General features: G+C 34.3%; 1 protein-coding gene across 1 annotated transcript in view; it reads left to right on the top strand.

Moving 5' to 3' along the window:
- Positions 1 to 2,017: 2,017 nt before the first annotated feature.
- LOC127871807 (cilia- and flagella-associated protein 61-like) overlaps positions 2,018 to 23,308 on the top strand; it is a 78,981-nt gene continuing 57,690 nt past the window's right edge. Inside the window, exons 1-17 of the mRNA XM_052415011.1 lie at positions 2,018 to 2,157; positions 4,954 to 5,107; positions 6,223 to 6,518; positions 8,620 to 8,743; positions 9,170 to 9,302; positions 9,916 to 10,075; positions 11,530 to 11,694; positions 12,387 to 12,520; positions 13,333 to 13,463; positions 14,005 to 14,113; positions 14,961 to 15,031; positions 16,670 to 16,796; positions 17,290 to 17,367; positions 18,216 to 18,353; positions 19,498 to 19,566; positions 20,399 to 20,578; positions 21,692 to 21,768. Of these exons, the coding sequence (XP_052270971.1) occupies positions 4,962 to 5,107; positions 6,223 to 6,518; positions 8,620 to 8,743; positions 9,170 to 9,302; positions 9,916 to 10,075; positions 11,530 to 11,694; positions 12,387 to 12,520; positions 13,333 to 13,463; positions 14,005 to 14,113; positions 14,961 to 15,031; positions 16,670 to 16,796; positions 17,290 to 17,367; positions 18,216 to 18,353; positions 19,498 to 19,566; positions 20,399 to 20,578; positions 21,692 to 21,768 (2,138 nt within the window). The 5' untranslated portion in view covers positions 2,018 to 2,157; positions 4,954 to 4,961. The remainder of the gene's footprint in view (positions 2,158 to 4,953; positions 5,108 to 6,222; positions 6,519 to 8,619; positions 8,744 to 9,169; positions 9,303 to 9,915; positions 10,076 to 11,529; positions 11,695 to 12,386; positions 12,521 to 13,332; positions 13,464 to 14,004; positions 14,114 to 14,960; positions 15,032 to 16,669; positions 16,797 to 17,289; positions 17,368 to 18,215; positions 18,354 to 19,497; positions 19,567 to 20,398; positions 20,579 to 21,691; positions 21,769 to 23,308) is intronic.

The raw sequence follows: 23,308 nt of genomic DNA, 5'->3' as shown, positions 1-23,308 counted from the left end.
TAACGCCAAGACAATCGTTGCGTTCTCTGTAGTCCTTTAATATTGGCGAATAACAACTTTGACTTCGAATGCTTCAAAGCAAAATAACGACAATTGTCTTCATTGTCAGTTTATTGTTTTGGCGAGCGTATTTAACGCCAAATCAGACGCACCAAATCACAATATAAAGAAAGCATAAATGGTTTTGGACCTCACAAGTGTCTTTCAAATGTCTTGTTTTTTTCTTAAGTGGTCGAATTGGTGTAAGGGATATATTGTCCGCCTTGCCACGGCGAGGACACGGCTTGTATCCCCACTGAGGGAGCGTTCTATATTAAACTTTTGTTCGTAAATCATGTTGATTGTCTGACATTGTTTTGTATTCTTATATGTCTTTCATAAAAAAGTCTTTGGATGATGTGTGCAGCATGCAGATGTAAGGAATAGTGAGATCTTTTTTTTTCGGGGCGTAATTTTAATGACATTGCTGAATGCTATTAGCAAGGCCTAGGTCCGATTATTTGATTATTTCCTTTCTCCTAGAATGCACACAGCTCGTCACGATTAACATGACACGAATCTAAATAAAAAAATAAGGGAAAATACCGTTTTACGTACGATGAATATACTAGATTATGTATTTCAGTTAGATCGAGTTAAATCGACCACAGTGAATCGCAATATGTTGTTATGTATTCATTCAACCCGTGAAACACATGCAGGCACAAATCAGCATATAGATATAGGGCACGATTGCGTCACTGATGCGAACAAGCTTATATATATCAGATTAATGTTAACAAGCTGTTGCCGGCGGGGCTTTTGGGTTTGTCAATGTCGACCGGCTCGTGCCCCGACGGAACAATATGTGATATATGTGGGTTCTTATTTTTGAGTACCAGCTCTCGCAACTCAAAGGACTGAAACAAGGTGTATAAATATCAAAGATAATTTATTACACAGAAAGTCATGTCGATGCATAACTACTGAGTGCCATCATGCAAAAAAATATAAATATATACACTCATACAAATTAAAACAGGTAAACAAGTACATATAATACAGGTACATTGATGTTTTAGGAAATATTACAAAAGCATAATTTACGACTTATAGCTTATAGAATAAACCAATTAGACACGCTTAGGACAATGACACAATACAATTAATGACAAAACATAATTACAAGTACTAACCTGAAACAGGGTGTATAAATATCAAAGATAATTTATTACTACTTTCCGATTGTATGGCTTTTCTTCTTGGCAAAAATCCAATTTAGGCGGAAAGTGTCGTCCCTGATTAGCCTGTGCGGACTGCACAGGCTAATCTGGGACGACACATTACGCACATGCATTATGCCCAGTTTTCTCAGAACGCGATTCAATTGTTAATTATTAATCTCGTTTTGTACCTAACTCAATAAGTCGAGTACACGAAGGATTTTTAGCATTTTGTCTATTGCGTTCTGAGAAGAATTCACGTTTCGTTGGGGAAGTAAAGAGCAATGCTTATAATGATTTCCTTCGTATAATGTTTTTTTATAAAGGATGGTGCACACCACTGTATGATATGCAATTCGGCTCAACAGAGACCCCGCTTTTATCGCATCTTTACCGGATTCATAGAAGTCATTAATATGGCTTTTCATTGACATTATGCATTTTACTTTGAATCATGTCAATTACGCAATGCTGGATCTTTCTTAAAATAAAATTAAAAAAAAAGAGATAAATAAAATAAAATTAGAATAAATAAACGAAGTTAGATTAAGTCTGCGATTGAATCTACACATATCGCATATCGTTTCCTTTTGCTATAGTTCGTCGTAAGAACCCATACAACATGAACAAGCACACATGTTAAACTTCTAGTAGAGACCAAAGTGTACCCAACATCATACAGGTTAAATCAAAGTTTTTTCAAAAAGCATTTAAAGATCTTTGGTTAAATAATACGCCTTTATAATTTTTAGTTGTGTGCAACCTCCTGCATGCGAGCACCTGTAAAATTCGGATGGTAAGGCTTAATATTTTGATGCTTGGTAACGGCAAAACTGTTTCAAGATGGCTGCTCTCGAAGCGTTTTAATGCAAAAACAAATAAACAACGATATATTGACATAAATTAAAAAGTGATAAACATTAAACATAAGTGAAAACACCCACACAAGAAAAAGGTATTATTCACAATTTTAGATAACATCTTCAGACAGTATAACAAGCCGTTTTGTTGTTTTAGCTTGGTTATTTTGTAAAAAATAAAATTATTAACATTTTAAATAATCATGATTTAAATTAATGAATATAACGTTATAAAACTTAAGTCTACCAAATAAAGCAGCAATTATAACAAAAGAGAAAAAAACGGCTAGATTGAACTTTACCGGTACGCAGTTGTTTACCACTATCGACAAAGCGGGGGTTTGGGGGCGGTAGCCCCCGATACTAAGGAAATATATAAGATAAAAAGGATTATAAGGTGTTACGTTAGTTGTTAGATGTTAAGGGTTAGGGTACGCTGTTTGATGTTAAGTGTTGCGTACCGGTAAAGTTCAATCGTCCCGAAAAAACATACAGAGCTAAAATCTCTTGATAGTGTATTTATATTTTAAAATCCCTTTTTTATCAGATGGCCCATATTCTTGCACATTTGCACAGATACATGTACCTGTATCATTCCTTAAACATATGCTATGTTCTCGAACATTCGTGCCCCTTGACTATGTATGTCAGGCATGCGCATACAATGGCTAGTATTAGTACCATTGTATTACTTAAATTTATGCTATTTCAATAGTAACCCTCAGAAAATTTAATGTCCATGTTTTATACATATGTTATTTACTTAATATTTATATCGTTAAGTAAATGGTCAATGATCTACTTCATCCAGAAGAAGTTTCTCATTGGATTCGTGCTCTTGGCTTGACCGCAGTCTAAATTCGGCTCCCAACAGGGAAGTTTTTTTTAAGTCACATATTGAAATTTCCTTTTTCTTAGACACAAGTTGGAATGTGTATTTAACTATTGTACTGATTTATTTTCAAATATAAAATTCTATGTGAGAGCAGAGATGTAAATAATTCTAAATAAGTTATTAATTTTGTTTTAAATTATATAATATTTTACAGGTACTTATAACATTTATAAACAAAAGTTTAACATTGAAGGAAACACAAGTGAACAGTGTCAAATTTTCTGCAAATCTTAACTTCACAATGAGTATTAAATTGAGCATGAATCAAATGAGAAGTCACTAAATGATGAGAATGAGGCATAAGTAGGGGATCAACAATTAAAAGGGGGATGTGTTGCCATCAACAAAATTGCGTGCAATAATTTACAAACAACTATCCAAGGGTGAGCATTTTGTTGTAACTGTCAAATAAAATTAGGCAGTGACACACTTTAGAAAATGACTTTTTAAGTTAAAATAATAAGCTCCAAACTGTTCAATATGTTTATGCATATGTACTTATTCTTGTTAAAACTAATCAATTTTAATTTGCATTTGTTTGTTTCATTTTGTTACATCAGACAGGGCACAACAATTCCACTCATCATATCTTCCTGATTAAGACATTTTTGTTCCAGGATAAGCTGGATTATCTTAATTAAAAAAATTGTTACCATTTATATGCAAATTAAAAAAATGTTTATATGTTGTTTATATAATAATAAACACAATAAAGTACTGCAATTTTAAATAAAACACAAAATTATAATTATTCAGTGTTAATTAAGCGAACCCTTCTTATAGATTGGACCTGAGCACACATGAACAAGTTTCAAATTACAGGGACTTGTCTCCTACATCATAGATCACCAAGCATGAATTTTAAGTATATCTCCGCCTGATACCTGTGAACTTAGTGTAAATTACACACATAAATTATATCCATTACTCTTTCTTGCTTTTGTTTGTGCACTTATTTAATGAATTTAATGGCACAAAAACTGCAATTCAAAAGGATATTATTGATATTATACCCAATTTTAATATGGAAATAATTAATTTATATAATAAATATATATATATAGTATCATTTTATTTGACCATTGAACCAAAAAGACAAAAAAAAAAAAAAATGTGATTGAGACACACACAATCCAAGTGTTTATTTTTAGCTCGGCTGTTTTTGGAGAAAACCCGAGGTATTGTCATAGCAAGCTCGCCATCCACCGTCAGCCGTCCGCTGTAGGCGTCGTGCTAAAACCTTAACATTTGCTCTAAAATCAAAGTGCTTCCACCACCAACTTTGAAACTTCCTATGTAGATACACCTTGATGAGTTCTACACGCCACACCCAGTTTTGGGTCACCAGGTCAAAGGTCAAGGTCACTGTGACCTCTAAAAAAAATAAAAAAAATCTAACAAGCTTTCGCAGCCGAGCGTTGGCACTCGTTATGCGGTGCTCTTGTTTTCATCACTAATAGATTTTAGTAAATAAAAACACAAACAGGAATCTTCAACATATCAGATATGCATTGATATTTTTTTAATCATATATGTATATGATCTCGGGCTAATAATAAAGAATGCTCTAAATATCACTAGGAAATGCACCCAATAATGTATTTAAATACACTATATGTTTAGCACTGGTTAAAATCTTTAGTGGAATGACAATGTAGTAATCAATTATTCAATGCTTTCTATTTCTTCATAAATTGTCCCTTCTGTTATTCATTTTAGGGATTTATGTGCAAGTTACATTTATCTATGAATAGAATTTGTTTAGGTCAAATTAAACAGTAAAAAATCATAATAAATAATTAAATTATAAAATCAAATTTAAAAAAAACAAAACAAACATTCATTATATTTTATATAAAATAGATGACTATTGTTTGGTGTTCTCATACAAGAACTTGCTATTTAATAAAAAACATTCATTGGTCTGTACATAGTATTAAAATAACAACAATATTTACCTTTTGAGTTCATGAATAAAATGCCTGTATACTTTTAGGTGACAGCATGGCTACTACAATTGCCCCTGAGGGTGTGCCAGTGGAAGTGGTAAACGCCCGTAGAACTGAGTCTATTGATGCTCCACACATCCAGGCTCTTGCTGATCAATCTACAGACGCACTGTTCGGTCGAGTGAATGTAGTCAATGTCATGTAAGTTCCTTAAGTTTTTGAAGATTACGCGATCACAATGTTCTCATGGTGACCATTTGAAATTGCCTTTTTGTCCGTTTTGGGTTTTCATTTTGTGTTGTAAATATTTACCTGATGGACACTTTTGATCTGCATTTATTGCCCAATCTTATGGAAACTTACAAGGAGTTTAAGACTCCACTCCGTCACTTAGGGTAAAAAAAAAATATGTCAATAGGTCAAATTTAAGACACAGATTGTGAACACTGTAGAAGCCACATTTATCCAAATCTTTATGAAACATTGTGCAAATATTTTCCCCAATTTTGGACTGGTTTGAAACTGGGTTATGTGGGGTCAAAAACTAGGCCAAATTAAAGAAAAAGCTTGTGACACTCCAAAAATCACAATTGTTTGCACAGTTTTCATTTAAATTTATCTGAAAATTTTCTATTTATCTATCAGGCGTGTAAGTCCTTTGAAAAAACATGGGCACCAAGAGGTAGGGCAGTTTTTCTTATGAGGCAATAGTGAAACAATTTGTACTTCTAGAAGTCACAATTTTGACCCACACATCATGAATCATATTCAAAATAAGAAAAATGTATACATGTATACATGTGTATCTTTCCACTATGTTCAAAAAAGATTGTGGCTTGTTCAAAAACATTGCTGCCATGTTTTTGAGCAGTTTTTAATATTACTTTATTGTGAAACCTTGTAAGCACTGCCTGCTCAAAACAGTTCCTTGGGGTCTCAGGTGAGACGCTCTTTGGCCCTCTTGGTAAGAAATAATTGATAGAGATGTCTTATGTTTATTAACCTTCTTATAAATATGTCTTAAATTGCTCTGTATATAAACATCACTTGTGTTCAGAATTTGTCTATGTGTAATTTTACTTGTAATGACCCTAATCCTATCATAGAAAGCAGGAAAGGAATGATACATTATTGTGTACAAACTATATACATGTATGCTCAATAGATTTTCTGTTTATTGGAAGTATTATTTGATTCACTCTGAATTTAATAAATTGTGTCACTGCTAAAAGTTGAATATTATATATTGAAAGAAATTGCCTTATTATAAGAATCCTTCAGTTTATGATTTTATAAGTTAAACTTCTATTTTTCAGAGAAAGAGCAGTCTTGGCAATCACTCTTTGCAACGATAAAGATGAGATCCTTGGCCACGCTGCATTCTTTGACTACCCAAACATTGACAATGTGGATCAGGCGGAATGGCAGCCCTGGATGAACAAGTTTTACGACACTGAGAAGTGCTCTCCCCTGAATACTCTATTTGTGCATTACTTTGTGGCCAAGAAGGATTATGCCCATGGCTGTGCCAGGGAAATCGTGAGGACGGCCTTCAATGCTGTTCCTGATGTTCATTTCTTGTATCTTGGTGTGCCCATTGGCTCATATCCTGGTATGTAACTGCAGCACATTTCGAGTGCTGAGTATGTTGAATATATGATTTTGCTCTTCTGTTGTATTGATAGTGTTATCTAGTATTTGTGAGGAATTCCACTTTAAAGTGTGGCTGATAGAATTTAAATTATTAAATACACAATTTTCTATTAAGTAACCAAGCATATGGCTTGAAAATATACAGTCAAAACTTACCTAACGGTCACTTGAGAATGATGGTCAATTGCAGACAACGGTCAGACTGGATTTTCCCTGACAAAAATCACTCTATATTACACTTCAGAAAAACGGTCATTGTCCATAACTGCAAATGGCCAGTATATTTCACTCCGAAAAGTCATTTTTGAACTGAAAACAACTGTCACAAGTCAGTCGTTTCCAGCGCGAAAACAAAAAAGAAGAAAAAAAGAAACAGGTGCACATAACAATAAGAATGTGTATTATTAGCAATTATCTGCTACCCGTCATAATGACAAAGCATGAGAGCTTCACAAAGTCAATAGATTTTTATCGCTGATAAGGTGTTAAAATTAACACTAAGCTGGCGATTGTTGTTATAAAAAGGCGATAAAAGGATTAGTGATCGTCTATTAAGGCAGTCATTGAAATTTAGATTTAAATCTACAAGCAAGTCGGGCTAGTACTATGGGGATTTGAACAAGCCCGAGTCAGATTTTACTAGCCCAAACATTTTTGTTAAAAATGCAGATAAACATAACATAAAACATCCAAAGAAGCATTCATTTATTCAATCTTTAGAATACAATACAAATCTCTTATTAATTTCATCCTCATCCAAGTTAGCTTCCTCGTCATCTGAGCCAGCCTCTTTCGGATCCTGAAATAAGAAGAAATTAATTTCACACACGGATTTCAATCAAATCACAATTATAAATGTATACATAAAGTTTAGGTAAAAAATTAGCAGAAATGTATCCCATATATCCATGTGAAAGAGAGAGCAAACCTGAACCACCAGAAAATATATAAGCAATTAAGTGCCAGGTTATTCTACAAAAAGCCAGGTGACAAATGCGTCATTCACAGTTACCTCAGATTCGCATTCCTCAACGACTATCTTGAATGACAACTGTTCGGCCATTACTCTCTGTGTCCTGAAAGCAACGCAAAACATTTATTTTACATAATAGTTATCCGGGAACCACAAAACCATGCGCTTCATGCGCAGTAATCAAATTATCGGCTGATTGCCCAGCACATGTGTGCAGTGTGTTAAAACATAAGCGGCTGTTGATTTAAGCGGCTCAAAACTTTGTTTACAAATATTGAAAATGAAAGTGGAACTCGTTTTCTGTTTAAAGCACGTTGGGCTTGAAATAGTGGATTTCCTAAAAGCCCGAAAGAAAAAATACTTGTTTTTTGCTGTCGGACTAGTGCGAATTTCGACGACTGTTAAGGAAAAACAGACATTGAATTGCAACATTCATAACAAACTTATTGTGTTTAAACAAGATTTTGGCGTCTTTTTCTTTGAATTAGAACAATACAGTTATACATTGTAACATACTTTCGGTTTATGATAGCGACTCCCCTTTTATATTTGTTTGGTTGTGACGTCTATGACATGTTACTATCCTTATTTAAAAATACATCCCAATAAATGTAATACAAACTGTCAGATTTTACTGAACAAGATTCATAAATAATCAAAATTTCTATTGTTGATAAAGTCATATATTTAGTTTAAAATAGTTATGAAATTAAATAAATTTATCAGACATTACCGGGTATTTTGTATTATTCAATAGAAATAATGTTATTTTGCTTAGTTTTCAACAATAAGTCTTTGTTTTACATTGTGTGCTAACAACTGGGTGAGCAAATGAGGAAGCAATACTACCATCTGACCAACCATCTAAAATGTGGTGATTCAAGATAAGCGGTCACTTGGCAAATTCCCTTGACTGACCGCTGTTCTTTGTTTTTCCTGTGGTGTGTTTTCTGTTCTAAATGCATGACTGTAGCCATCTTGAATCTAATTAACTGTATAACTGTTTTATCCCCAGAATTATACACACACTTTTTTTAATAACCTTTTTTTGTCATGGTGATAATTTTTATTTTTTATTTTTTGATAGATGCCTACTTGGCTGATATCTTCAAGCCAATGTCTGTGATTGGTGACAAGTCCCCGTCTCAGTGCGCCATGTTTGTGTGCCACCGACATAATCATGTGCCAGTGATACACGTCAGACAGGCGAGGTGAGCCAATGCTCTTGTGGTTAAAATGATATGCATCAAAACTAAAAAATGATTGTTAATTATCTTTATGATAAATAAAAAATAATTGGTTATAGATATGTTACCCAGAAAACAAGAATTAAATATGAATTACTTTTATTAGTGATTTATATGTGGTCAAACTTTTTCGAGGGGTTTAGAATTGTCACAGGGAGAAAATGTTTTTTAAGTGAGTTGATTGGTATTAGAGTTTTAATACCACTACATGTATCCAAGGAACAGATTTTACTTTTTTTGTAAAAAATATTGATTTCCTAGAAAAAATATTATGTTTGGAAATTACTCTTCTAGCAAGGACATTATTTTTACATACATTTATGACAACCCAAAACAATTAAAACATGTAGGATATCATTTTTCTTACGTGTCACCTGTTGCTTGTTACAGAGTGGAAGACCATGATGACTTAACGCCAATATTCAATCGTCAGAGCGACATGTTGAAGATGACGTATGGGGACTACTTCCTCGCGGAGTTGATTGAGGCACAAGATGATCACATGCACTGTCTGGTGACTGAGGTACGCAGATTAACAATAGACACTATGCAGTATGACACTATATATATATATAATTATCCTCAGGTACAAATAACTTGTTGCTATCATGCAATTGAAATTTTTTATATTGACTAAAGATTTGATTTTTTTTTCAACCTCATGAAATTTGTTGGAATATCCAATTTAAACAAGGTCTGAGTTAAACAGTGATTCTAAGTTTTTGCGTGTTCTGTCATATTTAACTTTACTTTAATTACGTCAGACTATCATTATAGGGATTTTCGTGTTGTTGTACATAGTATACAAATTTACAACTCAACAAGTTTAACCCTACCCATGTCATTTTCTAGAAAATCCACATATTTATAATATAGGAAACTTAAGGTATCATCAGTTGATCTGTTTATAAGAAATTGAAACATTATCATTAAGTTACATAAATGGGCAATAAATATACAAAAACAAAGGATTTCCATGGTTCCAATTTATGAAGTCTTTGTCAATAACTAGTAAATTCCACACAGATGTTGCTTATTGCAAGCATTAAAATTACACTATATTTGGCTTAAATAACCATTTAATATAACTAAACTACAAAACGAGAATACTTAAACTTTCTCTGCCCATTTCAAAGGTGGGTGGTACAGCCTACGGGTTTATGAGCATCAGTGAAGACATCAACTATGACCTGCTGAATGTGTGCTTTGAACTGGGGCCCTTCCATGGTCTGAGGGTACCCAGCCCTGAGGATGACACCTTGGCCCCTAAAACACCCACACCATCAACGCCCCCAGGTAAAACATCACACTGATAGGGCACAGATTTTCATAGATTGGGGATTCACTTCAGCACTAATTATCCCCCGCCATAGCCAGAGGGATATTGTTTTGGCGTTGTCCATCCGTCTTTCCGTCCTTCTGTTATTCTGTTCGTCCGTCCATCAGGCACTTTTGTGTCCGTAGCCATATCTTGGAAGTGCTTTGGCTGATTTCATTGAAACTTTGTATGAGTATATATATGGATAAGAGAATGATGCACGCCAAATGGCATTGTACACCATTGGATAATAACGGAGTTATGACCTTTTGTATCTTGAAAAATGCTTTTTTGTGTGTCCGGAGCCATATCTTGGAACAGCTTTGACGGATTTCATTAAAACTTGGTATGAGTATATATATATGGATAAAAGGATGATGCACGTTGGCATTGTCCATCAGTCCAGAAAACTTTTGTGTCCAGAAGTATAATGGCGGGGGATATGAATTCAATGAATTTTCTTGTTACATATTGAATTGTACTGGGAAAATAAATTACTTATTCTAGTCTTAAATGTGAAGTTTGGTATTAGAATTGTATTTTGGGTCCAGCCTTGTCGAAGGCACTGTTACTGAAAATAGAAAAAACTCAATATCTTTAGTTGGGATTGAGGTATTGCCCTTAAATTTCGTCGGATGGTTGTCTACACACAGACCTAGCTTGAGGCTGAATTTGTAGCTAGTTGGGAGAAGGTCACTGTTTCTATAACTAAAAATAGTTTCTTCTCAATAAATTGAGTTTGGATGGATTTTGCAAATTTTGTGCATATATAGGTAGCATTCAGGCCTAGCAATCATTAAGTGCCAGTTGGTTCAAGCTCATGGTCACTTTTGCCTACATTAGAAAAGTGGTTTCTGTTCAATAACATTAGTTTGGAAGAAGGTTCTTTGCTTATATTTTTGACATAGGTAATGAATTAATAAGTAAAATATTGAAAACCTGGTTTCATGGTGTTGTTATGTTTCTCGTTAATTTATATTTTTAAAACATACAGCCTACTTTGGAATAGTTCCATTTACTGGAGCATTTTAAAGATTCTAAAGGTGTTTTCAATGTACTGAAAAATCAGTTTAAATCAGAATGTCTCTTATGCTTTGTGCATAATACATACTAAATTTAATCACACTATAATGTCAACATCTCCAAGTGAGGCATTTCTGTCTGAAAAAATAAAACATTAAGATATTAATTAATTTAAAGTAGTTTTTTTGCCTGCTAAGAAATATGGTTTGCACATGGCACACATACATAAAGAAATTAAAACTGAATCTTTGGTTGCTAACTTTTGGCCTTTTAATACCTCTTTTAAAGAGGACATATGAGCATCCTATAAAACTCTAGAAGGAGTCTACCACAAATGTTGGGGTCCATTGGCTAGTGGGCCCCTTCCTATTTCCATCCCTGTGCACATTGTACTTGTTCACCTCAACAGAGGAGGAGCATGCCCCTTCCCGAGCTTCCATGAAGTCAAACGTCAGTGGGCGCGGGGACACGGGTGTGGATATGACCAAAGTGGCGGACTCTATGGCTGGGTCCACGGTCAAGTCCGAGGGGAGGCAGGATGGTAGCAGGGAGTCCAGTACCAGATCCTCTAGAGGTATGATGTATGCTCTTTGTTACCAGGGTGTAACATGTAACATTATAGTGGTAAAAAGTCTGTTTTGCAGGGGGGAGGGGGGAGTTATAGTGTATAAACTTAATAAAATATGTCAGATAAAACAATTGTGAAAAAATTGTATTTTTCGGTAAGACCATGTGTTTACAATTTGTAATGAAATGTTGAATGTCTTCCGTATGGTTGAGGCTTATTAGTGCAATGTAAATACAACTGACCATTGCCCTTAAAATTTGATTTAAAAATTCATCGAAAAATTCATAGGTCATCTTACAGGCTCTTTGGTGTTTGACACCCACAAAGCCCAAATACTGCGCACTCTGGCTTAAACCATTGTTGGCCCCTTCAAACATGTACAGTCTCAAAACTGTTATTATCCCTATGTTACGGTGGAAGTTCTTCTCAGGTGATATTGTCACTTCTTGAACAAAATTAATGTGATCAAATGCTTGATCACTGACTAACTCATGATAACTAAGATTGTATTAAAAGTTTAAAAGCAAAAAAAATGCTCAGACAACTAAACGTGTACCTTATATTGGATTAAAAAAAAATAAGCTCACTAGTTAGATTATTCTAGTAATAATGTCTTAGATTATTAAGAAATTCTGACAAAACAATAGGTTTTGAGAATTCTAAAATCCCAAGCAAAATGTATCATCAATGGGTTTTAGCTGGGAGCGATGCCAGCGAGGTGAAGGTGAAAGGCAAGCTCAGTGAGGCCAACATGGTGGGAAGCACCAGCTCCCTCGTTAGCCAGGGGGAGGAGAATGGAGAGGCCACATCCTCTCACAAATCTACACCAATGGTAAGGTCATGAGGAAAAGAAATATGAGTCTGGTAACGTAACGCTCACTGATGGGTGTACACCATTGGTAAGGCCATGATGAAAATAAATTAGTCTGGTAGTGTCCGCCCTCTTACGGATGTACACCAATGGTAAGTTCATAAGGATAGGGGAGAGTCTGGTAACGTAACACCCTCTGATGGATGTACACCAATGATAAGTTTATTACAATAGGGGAGAGTCTGGTATATTCACATTCTCTGACAAAATTCATCCAATGGTAAGTTCATAATGAAAGGAAAGGGGTCTTTATCATCTGAGAGATTGTCTCCAGTGGTAAATGCAAAGCGAAGGCTAAGATTCTGCTAGGGTCCAGTATCTGGTTTTGTCTTACATGGGTCTAATTTCGATATGACCAAATTGTAGTGTTCCCAAAATGAACTTTGCCACACACACATCTGAAAAATGACCATCCATCTTGTGAACTTTTATTTACATTTAATATTGTGAATGTTTAGATAAAACCCTTTATATTTAAGCTTGATTGCATCGAAAGCCTCGGGGTTATAGAAATGCTCTCGAGTCCGTTTCCTGGGCCTATAAACAGTACTTGGTGTCTTCGGGGAAGATCTAGAGAACGCTCCCCGAGTGGGGATCAAACTTGTGACCTCCCGATCGCTAGGTGGACACCATATCCATCACGCTACGGCGAACTTTTCGTGAATGTTTACATGTGCCATACAAATACAAATAAGTCTCTTTGCAAAGATAACAAAACCTCCAATCTGAGACATACTACTTTTAAAGATTTATCTAAATGTATTCTATGTTAGGTAATGGATGCAGGAAAATCCCTGCGACCTCCAAATCTGTCTGGATCACGAAGGTTCCTGCCCACATACAAAGGAAAAGCGAATGCATTCAGCATCCAGCTGTTCTGTATCGATGAAAGATATGAAATGAGGTGAGGTGTTACAAAATGTGGTATAGATGGCTTGCTTAAAGGTTGCATTTTCACATTTTTTTATGTTGTATTGTATTTTTCTTTGCAAGTGGAAACAATGATTTGTTTGTATTTTATGTGTATTATGTGTGTTTCATGTAAGAGACATTTATATAAATCATCTGATTTCCTGGCAAAGTCTTTGGTACTATATTATTATCTTTGTCAAATAAAGTAAAGAATAACTTTTGTACGTTCTGGACATAACGACAAAAACTGTTGACATAAGTATTGTAGTTTGATATGCTATTTTGGTATGAACGATTTTTGCTTAAAAGAAGCCTTTTAAGATTAGATAAACAATTCTTTTTTAAATGTAATTTATCTATTGTTGATGGATTTGTATTTTCCAGCCTTGTAAATTTAGTCATAAGTTTAATTGCCTGTCTTTTTTGTAAACTACTGCAAAAGTCTTAGATATGATAAACCAGTGGAGTGATTTGTCTAAAAAAACTGCATACATTTGCGTCTTAATTGATATTTGTTAAAATTTCTATTGCAGATCATCAGATTTTCTTGCAAATGCATTCGAGCATTTCTCTGACCGTGAGTTCTGCATCATCTCTGTACCACACCTGGTGCCAGAGTTCCCTCTGATACAGAACTTTGTGGTATGCTTTTTCATAAGTTTGTAGGTATATGGATAAAGTAGTGATCTTATTGATTAACCCTTTCAGTGCGGGAACCGAATTTTGAAGGCCTGTGCAAACAGTTTGGATCCAGATGAGACGCCACAGAACGTGGCGTCTCATCAGGATCCATACTGTTTGCTATTCTGATAATATTCTTTGAAAAAAAATCAAAGAAAATGCTAATTTTAGAAATTCAGCAGACGACATTTTAGCAGACGAAAAATTTCCCAGCATGCAAAGGGTTAAAATGCATGTTTGATTATTATTATGATAGCAAAATTGGGTTTGGACTCATCTGATTTCCTTACACATTGTATTTCAGAGGTTAGGTGTAGTTACATCTGATTTCCTTAAATATTGTATTTTTAGGTTTTGGTGTAAAGCTGTAGTATCTGATATAGAAATGTTTAGCAGATGGATCAGTTTTGCAGTCAACCAGGACATGTTTTTGACCTTTTTTGGAAAAAGAAGTGATACATACTAAAATATTTGGATTTTTTTAAATAGGGTAAATAAATACCATATTTGATATGATTTGCATATCACGAGGTGTCATTTGCCAAATAGTCATTTACTGTAAATTATATAGATGGAAGAATAACATCAATTTAGTTGTTTAAGTATTTTCTTGGTATGTTGATAAGTATTGGGATTTGTCTAAAAATTGGGGAAAAACAGCTATATTTTTCTTTGTTAACAGCTCAGATATTCTGAGCTATGAGAACAGTTGAATAAGACTTGCACTCAATGCTCCATTTGCAGAATATTGGCATTCTTTTTTCTCAATATCTATTTTACGTTTACCAATGTTGTAACCATATTGTAGAGGGTCACACCACGCTGTCCAAGCACCCTGTCCCAAGAGCTGTATGTCTTCAACCGGAATGGTCTACTCAAGTAAGAGAACGGGACTTGTTTTCAGTAACTGCTCTTTTTTCAGAGGAATCTTGCTCTCACTGTCTTTCACACTTCCATGTATAAATGCTATAGCGTCTAAATTTCAAGCATATCAAAGTATCTGCAATGAAAAGTCTTCAGTCTTGAAATGTGAATGCTTCTTATTTCAAGCACCATGCTTATGTTCCTAAGACACTTTTATGCAAAATGTGATTGCCTTTATAATTCAGGCACTACGCCTCTGTATTTCAGAAACTTCTATGCACAATTGTGATTACTTTTTTTTTTGCAAGACTATGAATCTGTATTAAGAAAAATTACATGCAAATATGTTATTGCTTTTCTATATTTGAACTTTACGCTTCTGTATTTCAGAAACATTCATGCGCAAATTTGATTGCTTCTGTCATAAATTCCTTTTTTTGTCATAGCATTTCTGGGATTTTTACTGCTTTTCAGGACATGAATTTTTTTGAGCTACTTCATTTTTAAACATAAACAGTCTTATTTAAAGTGGAAAACCTGATAATAATATAATTATTGCAATTACTTAATTTCCTTTGCCTGGGTTTTGGAGGGTTCTTTAGCAGACATTATTTTAACTTACTTAGTTTTTTAACTGTATAAAATGTTTGATTTTATGAGATGGCAATGTTATTTAATGGTGTATACTACAGTGACTGTTGAAATGAGACACAAAGTATTTTACTGTTTGTTCAAATGGCAAGTGATTATCTAAAAGGTGGTTATGTAATTGTACACAGAATAATTGTTACAAATTTTTTTTATCCCAGAAGTTATATTCCTAAAATCAATATCAATTGCTTGGATAAGGTACCGTAAAAATGGTTTTTTGAAGACCAAGTGATACTCGTTTTACATTCTTACAAAACTAGAATTCCTAGAAATTTGCCCCAATGGGGCATTAGCTTTTAAGATTCTTTGTTCGACCGACAAACACAATTGGCCAGGGTTGCTATGGGCAAGGGCTTTCTGATCAGAGAGGCCTGGGATAACTGATGTGGCAGTTGACTTTCGATGTTTTAACAGGTTTTATTAGATGATAATATTGTTTGTTTTTTATTTAAAGCTACTGCATGGTGACTGATCACAAGTAGTGAGATTGATGGTAGGAACACCAGTTAATTGACAATTTAAATGACTGCATAGCATGGTCTGCTTTGCATTGGGATAAATGGTGTGTTATACTAGGAAACTAGGAAAGCACAGTTTGTCATGATTTTTGGGAAATGTGATCTTAAATAACGCAACTAGGCAACAGGCACCGCATTTCCCTATCAATGTCAGACAATCATCATCATGCTGGCATGCATGCTTCTATAATTCAAGTGTAACAATATGAGTCGTGTTCTGAGAAAACTGGGCATAATGCATGTGCGTAAAGTGTCGTCCCAGATTAGCCTGTGCAGTCTGCACAGGCTAATCAGGGACGACACTTTCCGCTTTTATGGTATTTTTAGTTTCAAGGAGGTCCCTCCTTACCAAAAATCAAGTTTAGGCGGAAAGTGTCGTCCCTGATTAGCCTGTGCAGACTGCACAGGCTAATCTGGGATGACACTTAACGCACATGCATTGGGCTCAGTTTTCTCAGAACAAGGTTCATATTCTCTCTCACAGAGACTTCTGTGTGCGTCCTGCAGAGGTGAGGGACTTGGCGGGTGTAGAGAAACTGACGAGCAGCATCACCATGCATGAGAACCTTATCAAGGATTTCAACCAGTACATAAAGGCCAAACGAGACGATGTAAGTTAGAATGATCATGCTCCCCTGTAAACATGGACAGATTATTTAAAATCTCATTGAAAGACAACTGCTTTTTTTTGGTCGCTGTGTGTGGTGCCTGTTTTCATCAAACTTAAGTGTTTGATTTATTTGTTGTTTGCTTTACTTAGACTTTGTTTAAGGGGAATAATAATGCACATGTTAGAGTAATATTTTTGTATTTGGAAGTAAAATAAAAGAATTCAAAAAGTGTGTTTTAGTGTTTTATATGTGAAACAATTTTGTAAGTTTTCTTTTAAATGTTAATCTTGATATATTTAAAAAGAAAATGAATCTAAAAGTTGACTTGATAAACAAAGGAACTTAATCTCAGACTGTCTCACCAATTTTTGAAGAAATCACTTAAATAACTGGGTATATATATATATATTTTTAATTATTCTTCGAAAATGACTTGTATTAAAGTAGGATAATTGTTAAAATGAATATATTTCTGATGGATGAAATGTTGTAGGATGGCACAGAGATCCAAGCGTTCGTGGCTGAGAGTCAGAAGCAGGTGGTTGCCGTGGCAATCATACGTGTGGAAGAGGTATGCCTAGTAACTTTCTTCATTAAATCTTGGCTTACTTTTTTGTGATTAGAACATAATATAAACTGCATCATGTGAAAATGGGTCTTGTTTCTTATGCGCCCAGCGTAGTTCCAACCCAGCCATCGCATTTTCAAATACGGGTGAGAAGTTACCATGTCTGCTTATGAAACCATAAATGGCCATTGCGCAGTCTGTTCTATAGCTATGCTTGCTTCATATGACCTATCAACCATTTGAGTTCAAACTACAAAAAGCTACTAACAACCAGATTATGTTACTAAAAAATTATATTGTATAATTAAGTGAAAAGTTAAACAGTTTAAACAGTTACAAAAAAGATTGTGTCAGTCTCTGTGACTACGATCGTAGTTTTTATTGCTTTATGAGTACAATCCTAGTTGTAGTTGCTTTGTGAGTACAATCCTAGTTTTAATATCTTTGTGAGTAAAATCCTAGTTGTAATTGCTTTATGAGTATAATCCTAGTTATAATTGATGTATGAGTACAATCCTAGTTATGATTGCTTTATGAGTACAATCCTAGTTATAATTGCTTTATGAGTACAATCCTAGTTGTAATATCTTTGTGAGTACAATCCTAGTTATAATTGCTTTATGAGTACAATCCTAGTTATAATATCTTTGTGAGTACAATCCTAGTTGTAATTGCTTTATGAGTATAATCCTAGTTTTAATTGATTTATGAGTACAATCCTAGTTATAATTGCTTTGTGAGAACAATCCTAGTTATAATTGCTTTATGAGTACAATCCTAGTTAAAATTTCTTTGCAAGTACAATCCTAGTTGTAATGGCTTTGTGAACACAATCCCAATTTTCATTGCAGGACATTGAGTACATACGTTCCCACTACAACATAGAAGACTTTATCTACTACAACCACCACAAGAGGTCTGAACATGGCCGACTGCACCACTTTGCCATCAACCCCATGTTCTCTCATCTCTCCAAACACTGCCTAAAGGTACATTTGTTAAATTTCAAAAGATTATTCTTTTCTTCAGTCATTTCTTTATGTAACACCTGCATGGCTTATTTATAGTTGAAATATCAATACAATCTGTGTTATGCATTCTGTTATCAAAGTATAAAGAAGCATTCTTCATTTGAAACTGTGCCAAATTTAAGCTTCATATATATTTAGTAACTACATGGGTGCAAACATATGTAATAATGCACCAACAAGTTAAATAAGCCCACAGTAAATTTATTTTTATATAAACTGTGTAAAATGCATAGGCAGAAAGTTCATGTGGGTACGTGCTATGTGTGTGAATGTTTTGACAAAGTTTTAAGTGGAGCAGACAAGAGTACATTATAACAATTATTTTCAAAAAAATCCCAAATGCTTTTTTTGTCATTGTATTGTAGTTGGATTATAATATGTATGGCAACTTTCAGATTTCCTGTAGTTGTTAACCAACGGTAGTTGTACATGTTTTGTTATATTGAATGCGTTTTAATGCCTGCAATAATTTCATATTGTTTTACAAAGTTTTGTGCTTAAATATTCAATTGGACATATTATGTATATAGGACTTTGACCTATAATCATGCAAATTGGTATGATTGTGACTTTGGACAGTTGAAAGACATGTATTGCTTTTGAAGTCACGAGGTCAAAGATAGAGGTCAAAAGAGCATGTGACAGAAAAATGTAATGAAATGTAGACAATTCTTAGATATAACATCATCTGAATATTAGTATGCTGGTAACTGGGAGGAAAGGATGTAAGATTAAAGTTCAATGTCTTAGGGTTCTTCACATTATCTTTGTTTTTTACGATATCTAGAGAATGCTTTGACCTACAATAATTGTAACATGAAAATCGTTATGGCCCTTGTTAAACAAATAAATACTATTACATGATTATACAACTACATATTTGATATGCATCATGAAGGGTATTCATCACAACTGGGACAAGTTTTAGTTTATTGTTGTAAGGAATATTATGACTTAAACATCAATATCAAAAAATTCTCATGAACAAAAAAACTGATAATATTTTTCAAATATAGAAATATAGATTTCCATATATTTATTTGTATGTGTATTTGAGATATAGCTTTGATCATTTTCACTTACTCATTTTTTACTATTACAGGAGGTGCTGAGAATAGGTCACAAGACCTGTCTGTATTATCCACTGTATCCATCATACACAGACAAAGAGGTAAGCAGAAACTTTAACCCATTTATGCCTAGCGTCTAGAAAAAAGGCCTTGGCAAAGAGCGTAGACCCAGATGAGACGCCGCATCATGCGGGTCTGCGCTGTTTGCTTAAAGGAATTTCTGTAAGAAATATTCTAAATATAGATAAAAATATACTAGACATCCCTAATTTTGGAAATAAATTGATCCAATTTAGAAGGATGGGAAAGTTCACTAGGCATTAATGGGTTAATGTTACAGTTATATCTTGACTAGTAGGTTTAGGATGATAAGAGTAACAGTAAATGCAAGTCGCAAAGCGTTTTCTCTGACTCTATTGTTGAAATAAAGGTGACCTGTCGGCAATTAAACTATGGGCATGTAAATAAATAGATAATATTGCATGACTGTGTGTTAAAGTGGGTTGTTAGGTGATATATTTGAAGTTGGAATATCATGCCATCCAAACAACAATTGTGAAAAAACACAGACTGGGAAACCAGTAATATTTTATTGAATACATACCTTCTTCGCGATAAAACAAATCAAACTAAGGAAAAGTGCATGGCATGTTATTAATACTTGGGATGACTTAAACAGGTCAGTGAGTGACTTATGCATGTCTAAAATAGGTGTTTTCCAATGTTGCTGGTAACATTATGGATATTGACAATATAATTAACATGTAAAATAAGCTCACTTCCCCAGCCATTGAATATAAAAACTGATTTCATACTCTGAAATATGAAAGCCATATATCATAGCTTATATATTTTAGTGGGTATATTCCCTTATTTTGATAAAAATGTTTATAGTTATACTATCAATAATGCTTTTTCTAATTTCATGGTCAGATAGTGCAAAACTTCTCACTGGTGAGCTGCATGAAGGAGATGGTTCCCGTGCGACACCGCCGCCAGATTGTGTACCCGACCAGTGAGCTTGGAATCAACGCTCCCTCCGACCGCATCCTGGCTCAACGAGCGCCATACGCCCTGCATCACATCAACAGGAAACTCAGCTTGGAGACAAAGGTAGTAGCGCTCTCTTGTCATTTGTTCTAAGGTTTATAAATATTCTACGAAAGTCTTTAATCATGATAGTATTATTTATAAGGCTTAGAAAACCTAATCCTTTGTTCTTGGTGAGTAAATCAACTTATCTGATCTTGGCAATTTTCTTGTGGGCTTCACATTTTTATATCTTTATTTTGAAAGAAATTTCACAAAAATGGCTGTAAGACATCACGTAAAACATCAATGACATCATGAAAATAATGAAATGACATAATTACTGCAGTAAACTGAACATGTTTTATTTTTGCTTCTAGTTGGAATACACCTTTTTTTAACTGATTATATGATTTAGTAATTGTTTGGAACAACATATAACAGTCTTATTTATTGACTAGGAAACAAGTTATTTGTCAATTTGTTGCAACAAAAAATGTAGTCACTCAAGTTTTTCAGTGGAAACAATAAAATATATTAATGTCAGCAATAATTCTCATTAAAGCAAATTTTTTAAGCCTTTATTAATATTTCATGTTCTATCTTTTTCCATAGGATATCCTATTTTTGGAAAAAGCTTGATGCTCGCTGGTGAATAAAGACATTAAATAAACAGAGTCATTTACAAAAGTACTTAAAACATTAATTATTTGTTAAATACTGCATTACTTTTTTTATTAAATATATTTTAATAAGTACACTCTTCATATAAACTTGATATCTGTTTTTCCACTTTCTAAAACAAAGACAAAAGTAGCCAACTTGAATATTTTAGACATATATTGTTTAGGAATATACAAATGAGCCGTGCTCTGTGAAAACGGTGCATAATGCATGTGTGTAAAGTGTCCTCCCAGATTAGCCTGTACAGTCTGCACAGGCTTATCAGGTATGACACTTTCCACTGTACAGTCAGCACAGGCTTATCAGGTATGACACTTTCCATTTAAACTGTTTTATTGCTAAGACGAGACTCTCTGTAAGCAAAAAATATCATACATGCTGAAAGTGGCATCGCTGATTAGCCTGTGTGGATTGCACAGGCTAATGTGGGACGATACTTTTCACACATGCATATAACCCCCTTTTCACAGAGCACGTCTCATATATAGTTGAACATGATGAGCCTCTTTCCAGATGACCATTAACGCCCGCATTGTAGTGGTTGGGGCCTCTGATGTTGGCATTGGTTTCCTGGAAGCACTGGCGTACTGGTAAGTCTCCATCAATGCCCGCATTGTAGTGGTTGGGGCCTCTGATGTTGACATTGGTTTCCTGGAAGCACTGGCGTACTGGTAAGTCTGGGGTCAAAATGAGCAGGGGTCATCTAGTCCATGGCCCCTTAAATAAGTGGTTGGCTAAAAATTATTCTGAGAAAACTGAAATGAAAATTCTGTAAGAGAAAATTGAAAGAACAAGGCCATCCACAAGTTTAGTTTCTTACCCTGGTTTGTACTAAGTAGAGAGTTAAACATGCAGATTTGTGATAATGCATCCTGGTTTAAAAATGAATACTTTTATCTCCTCTCCTGATCTCGTGTTCAAGAAGTACTTTCCATTTATCAACAATCGCAAACATTATCACATGCTTTAAAAAAATTAACACACAAAGAAAATGTTTGCTTTTGCTGAAAATATTTGAGCATCTTAAACTATGATTTCCATGTGTGATATTTGCATATAATTGTAGATTGAGTTAACTTGAAATGATTGACATTTGTGGAAGCATCTGTTGTTAGCATTTCAGTCAAAGATGTCTCCACCTTATAAGTAAAGTTTAAGTCTTCTGATGTCAAGGTAAAAGTGGTGTTATGGATAAATGATGGGTCAACTTGCCTTATAATAAGGAGGTTATCAGATTGAACCTAATTCAGAAAGCACTTATGAGCTGTCCCAAATTGACCCCTAGTAGTGCTGCAGCGAATCCAAAATTTCATTCAGATCCGAATTCGAATCCAAAGGCCCGGATATCGAATATCGGTTCGAATCCTAACTTGAAAGTAAAAATACGCAAAATAAATTATAATTTATATTTATATTGCTATAACCAAAATTATGTTTTGAAACACCAAAACTTATATATTTTCGAATGAAAACAAGTAATTAACTTTTATTATTATTATTATATACTTCACAGCTACTAATATTTATGCTACTTTAGTAGCATTAGTAGATGCAGCTGCAGTCGCAACAGCAGTAGTGGAAGCAGAAATAACGACATCAAAAACAAAAACAAATACTAAACTAACGACAAACATTAATAATAATAATGTCTCATATTAAACACATCTATGTCAGTCAGATATAATATGAATAAAACTGTATTTTAACAAGCAATAAACACATCACACGCAATCTACAAGAAGTATCAATAAAATACTTCGTAATAACCACTTATAAGCCAGAATTACTTTGTATGCTGATAACACCCGAAATGCTTCCACACGGAGGATTTTAATTGTTTAGGTGCATCGTGAATTTTCTTCTGTGACATTTTGTACCATCGAAAACGAAAGTAGACTGTAGTACCATGATTTTGTCGAAAAAGTAGCGATAATCGTGACAAACTTCGTATCAGTCAGCCTTTCAAACACAAAGAAACAATTTAACGAAAAGTATTAGGGCGAAAGAAAAAATTACCGCAAAGGAAAGGTTAAACTCAAATAAGATCCGGAATCGCAACCGATTTTACCAATCATGGTTAGATCCGCGAATCCTCGTTTGGATCGGTGAATCTCGGATATTTCGGATATC

The sequence above is a fragment of the Dreissena polymorpha genome, chromosome 3 (genome assembly GCF_020536995.1).
Source record: "Dreissena polymorpha isolate Duluth1 chromosome 3, UMN_Dpol_1.0, whole genome shotgun sequence".
In the NCBI taxonomy this organism is placed as follows: Eukaryota; Metazoa; Mollusca; class Bivalvia; order Myida; family Dreissenidae; genus Dreissena; species Dreissena polymorpha.
Note: the sequence above shows the minus strand (reverse complement) of the source record. Positions and strands in the feature narration are given on the sequence as shown.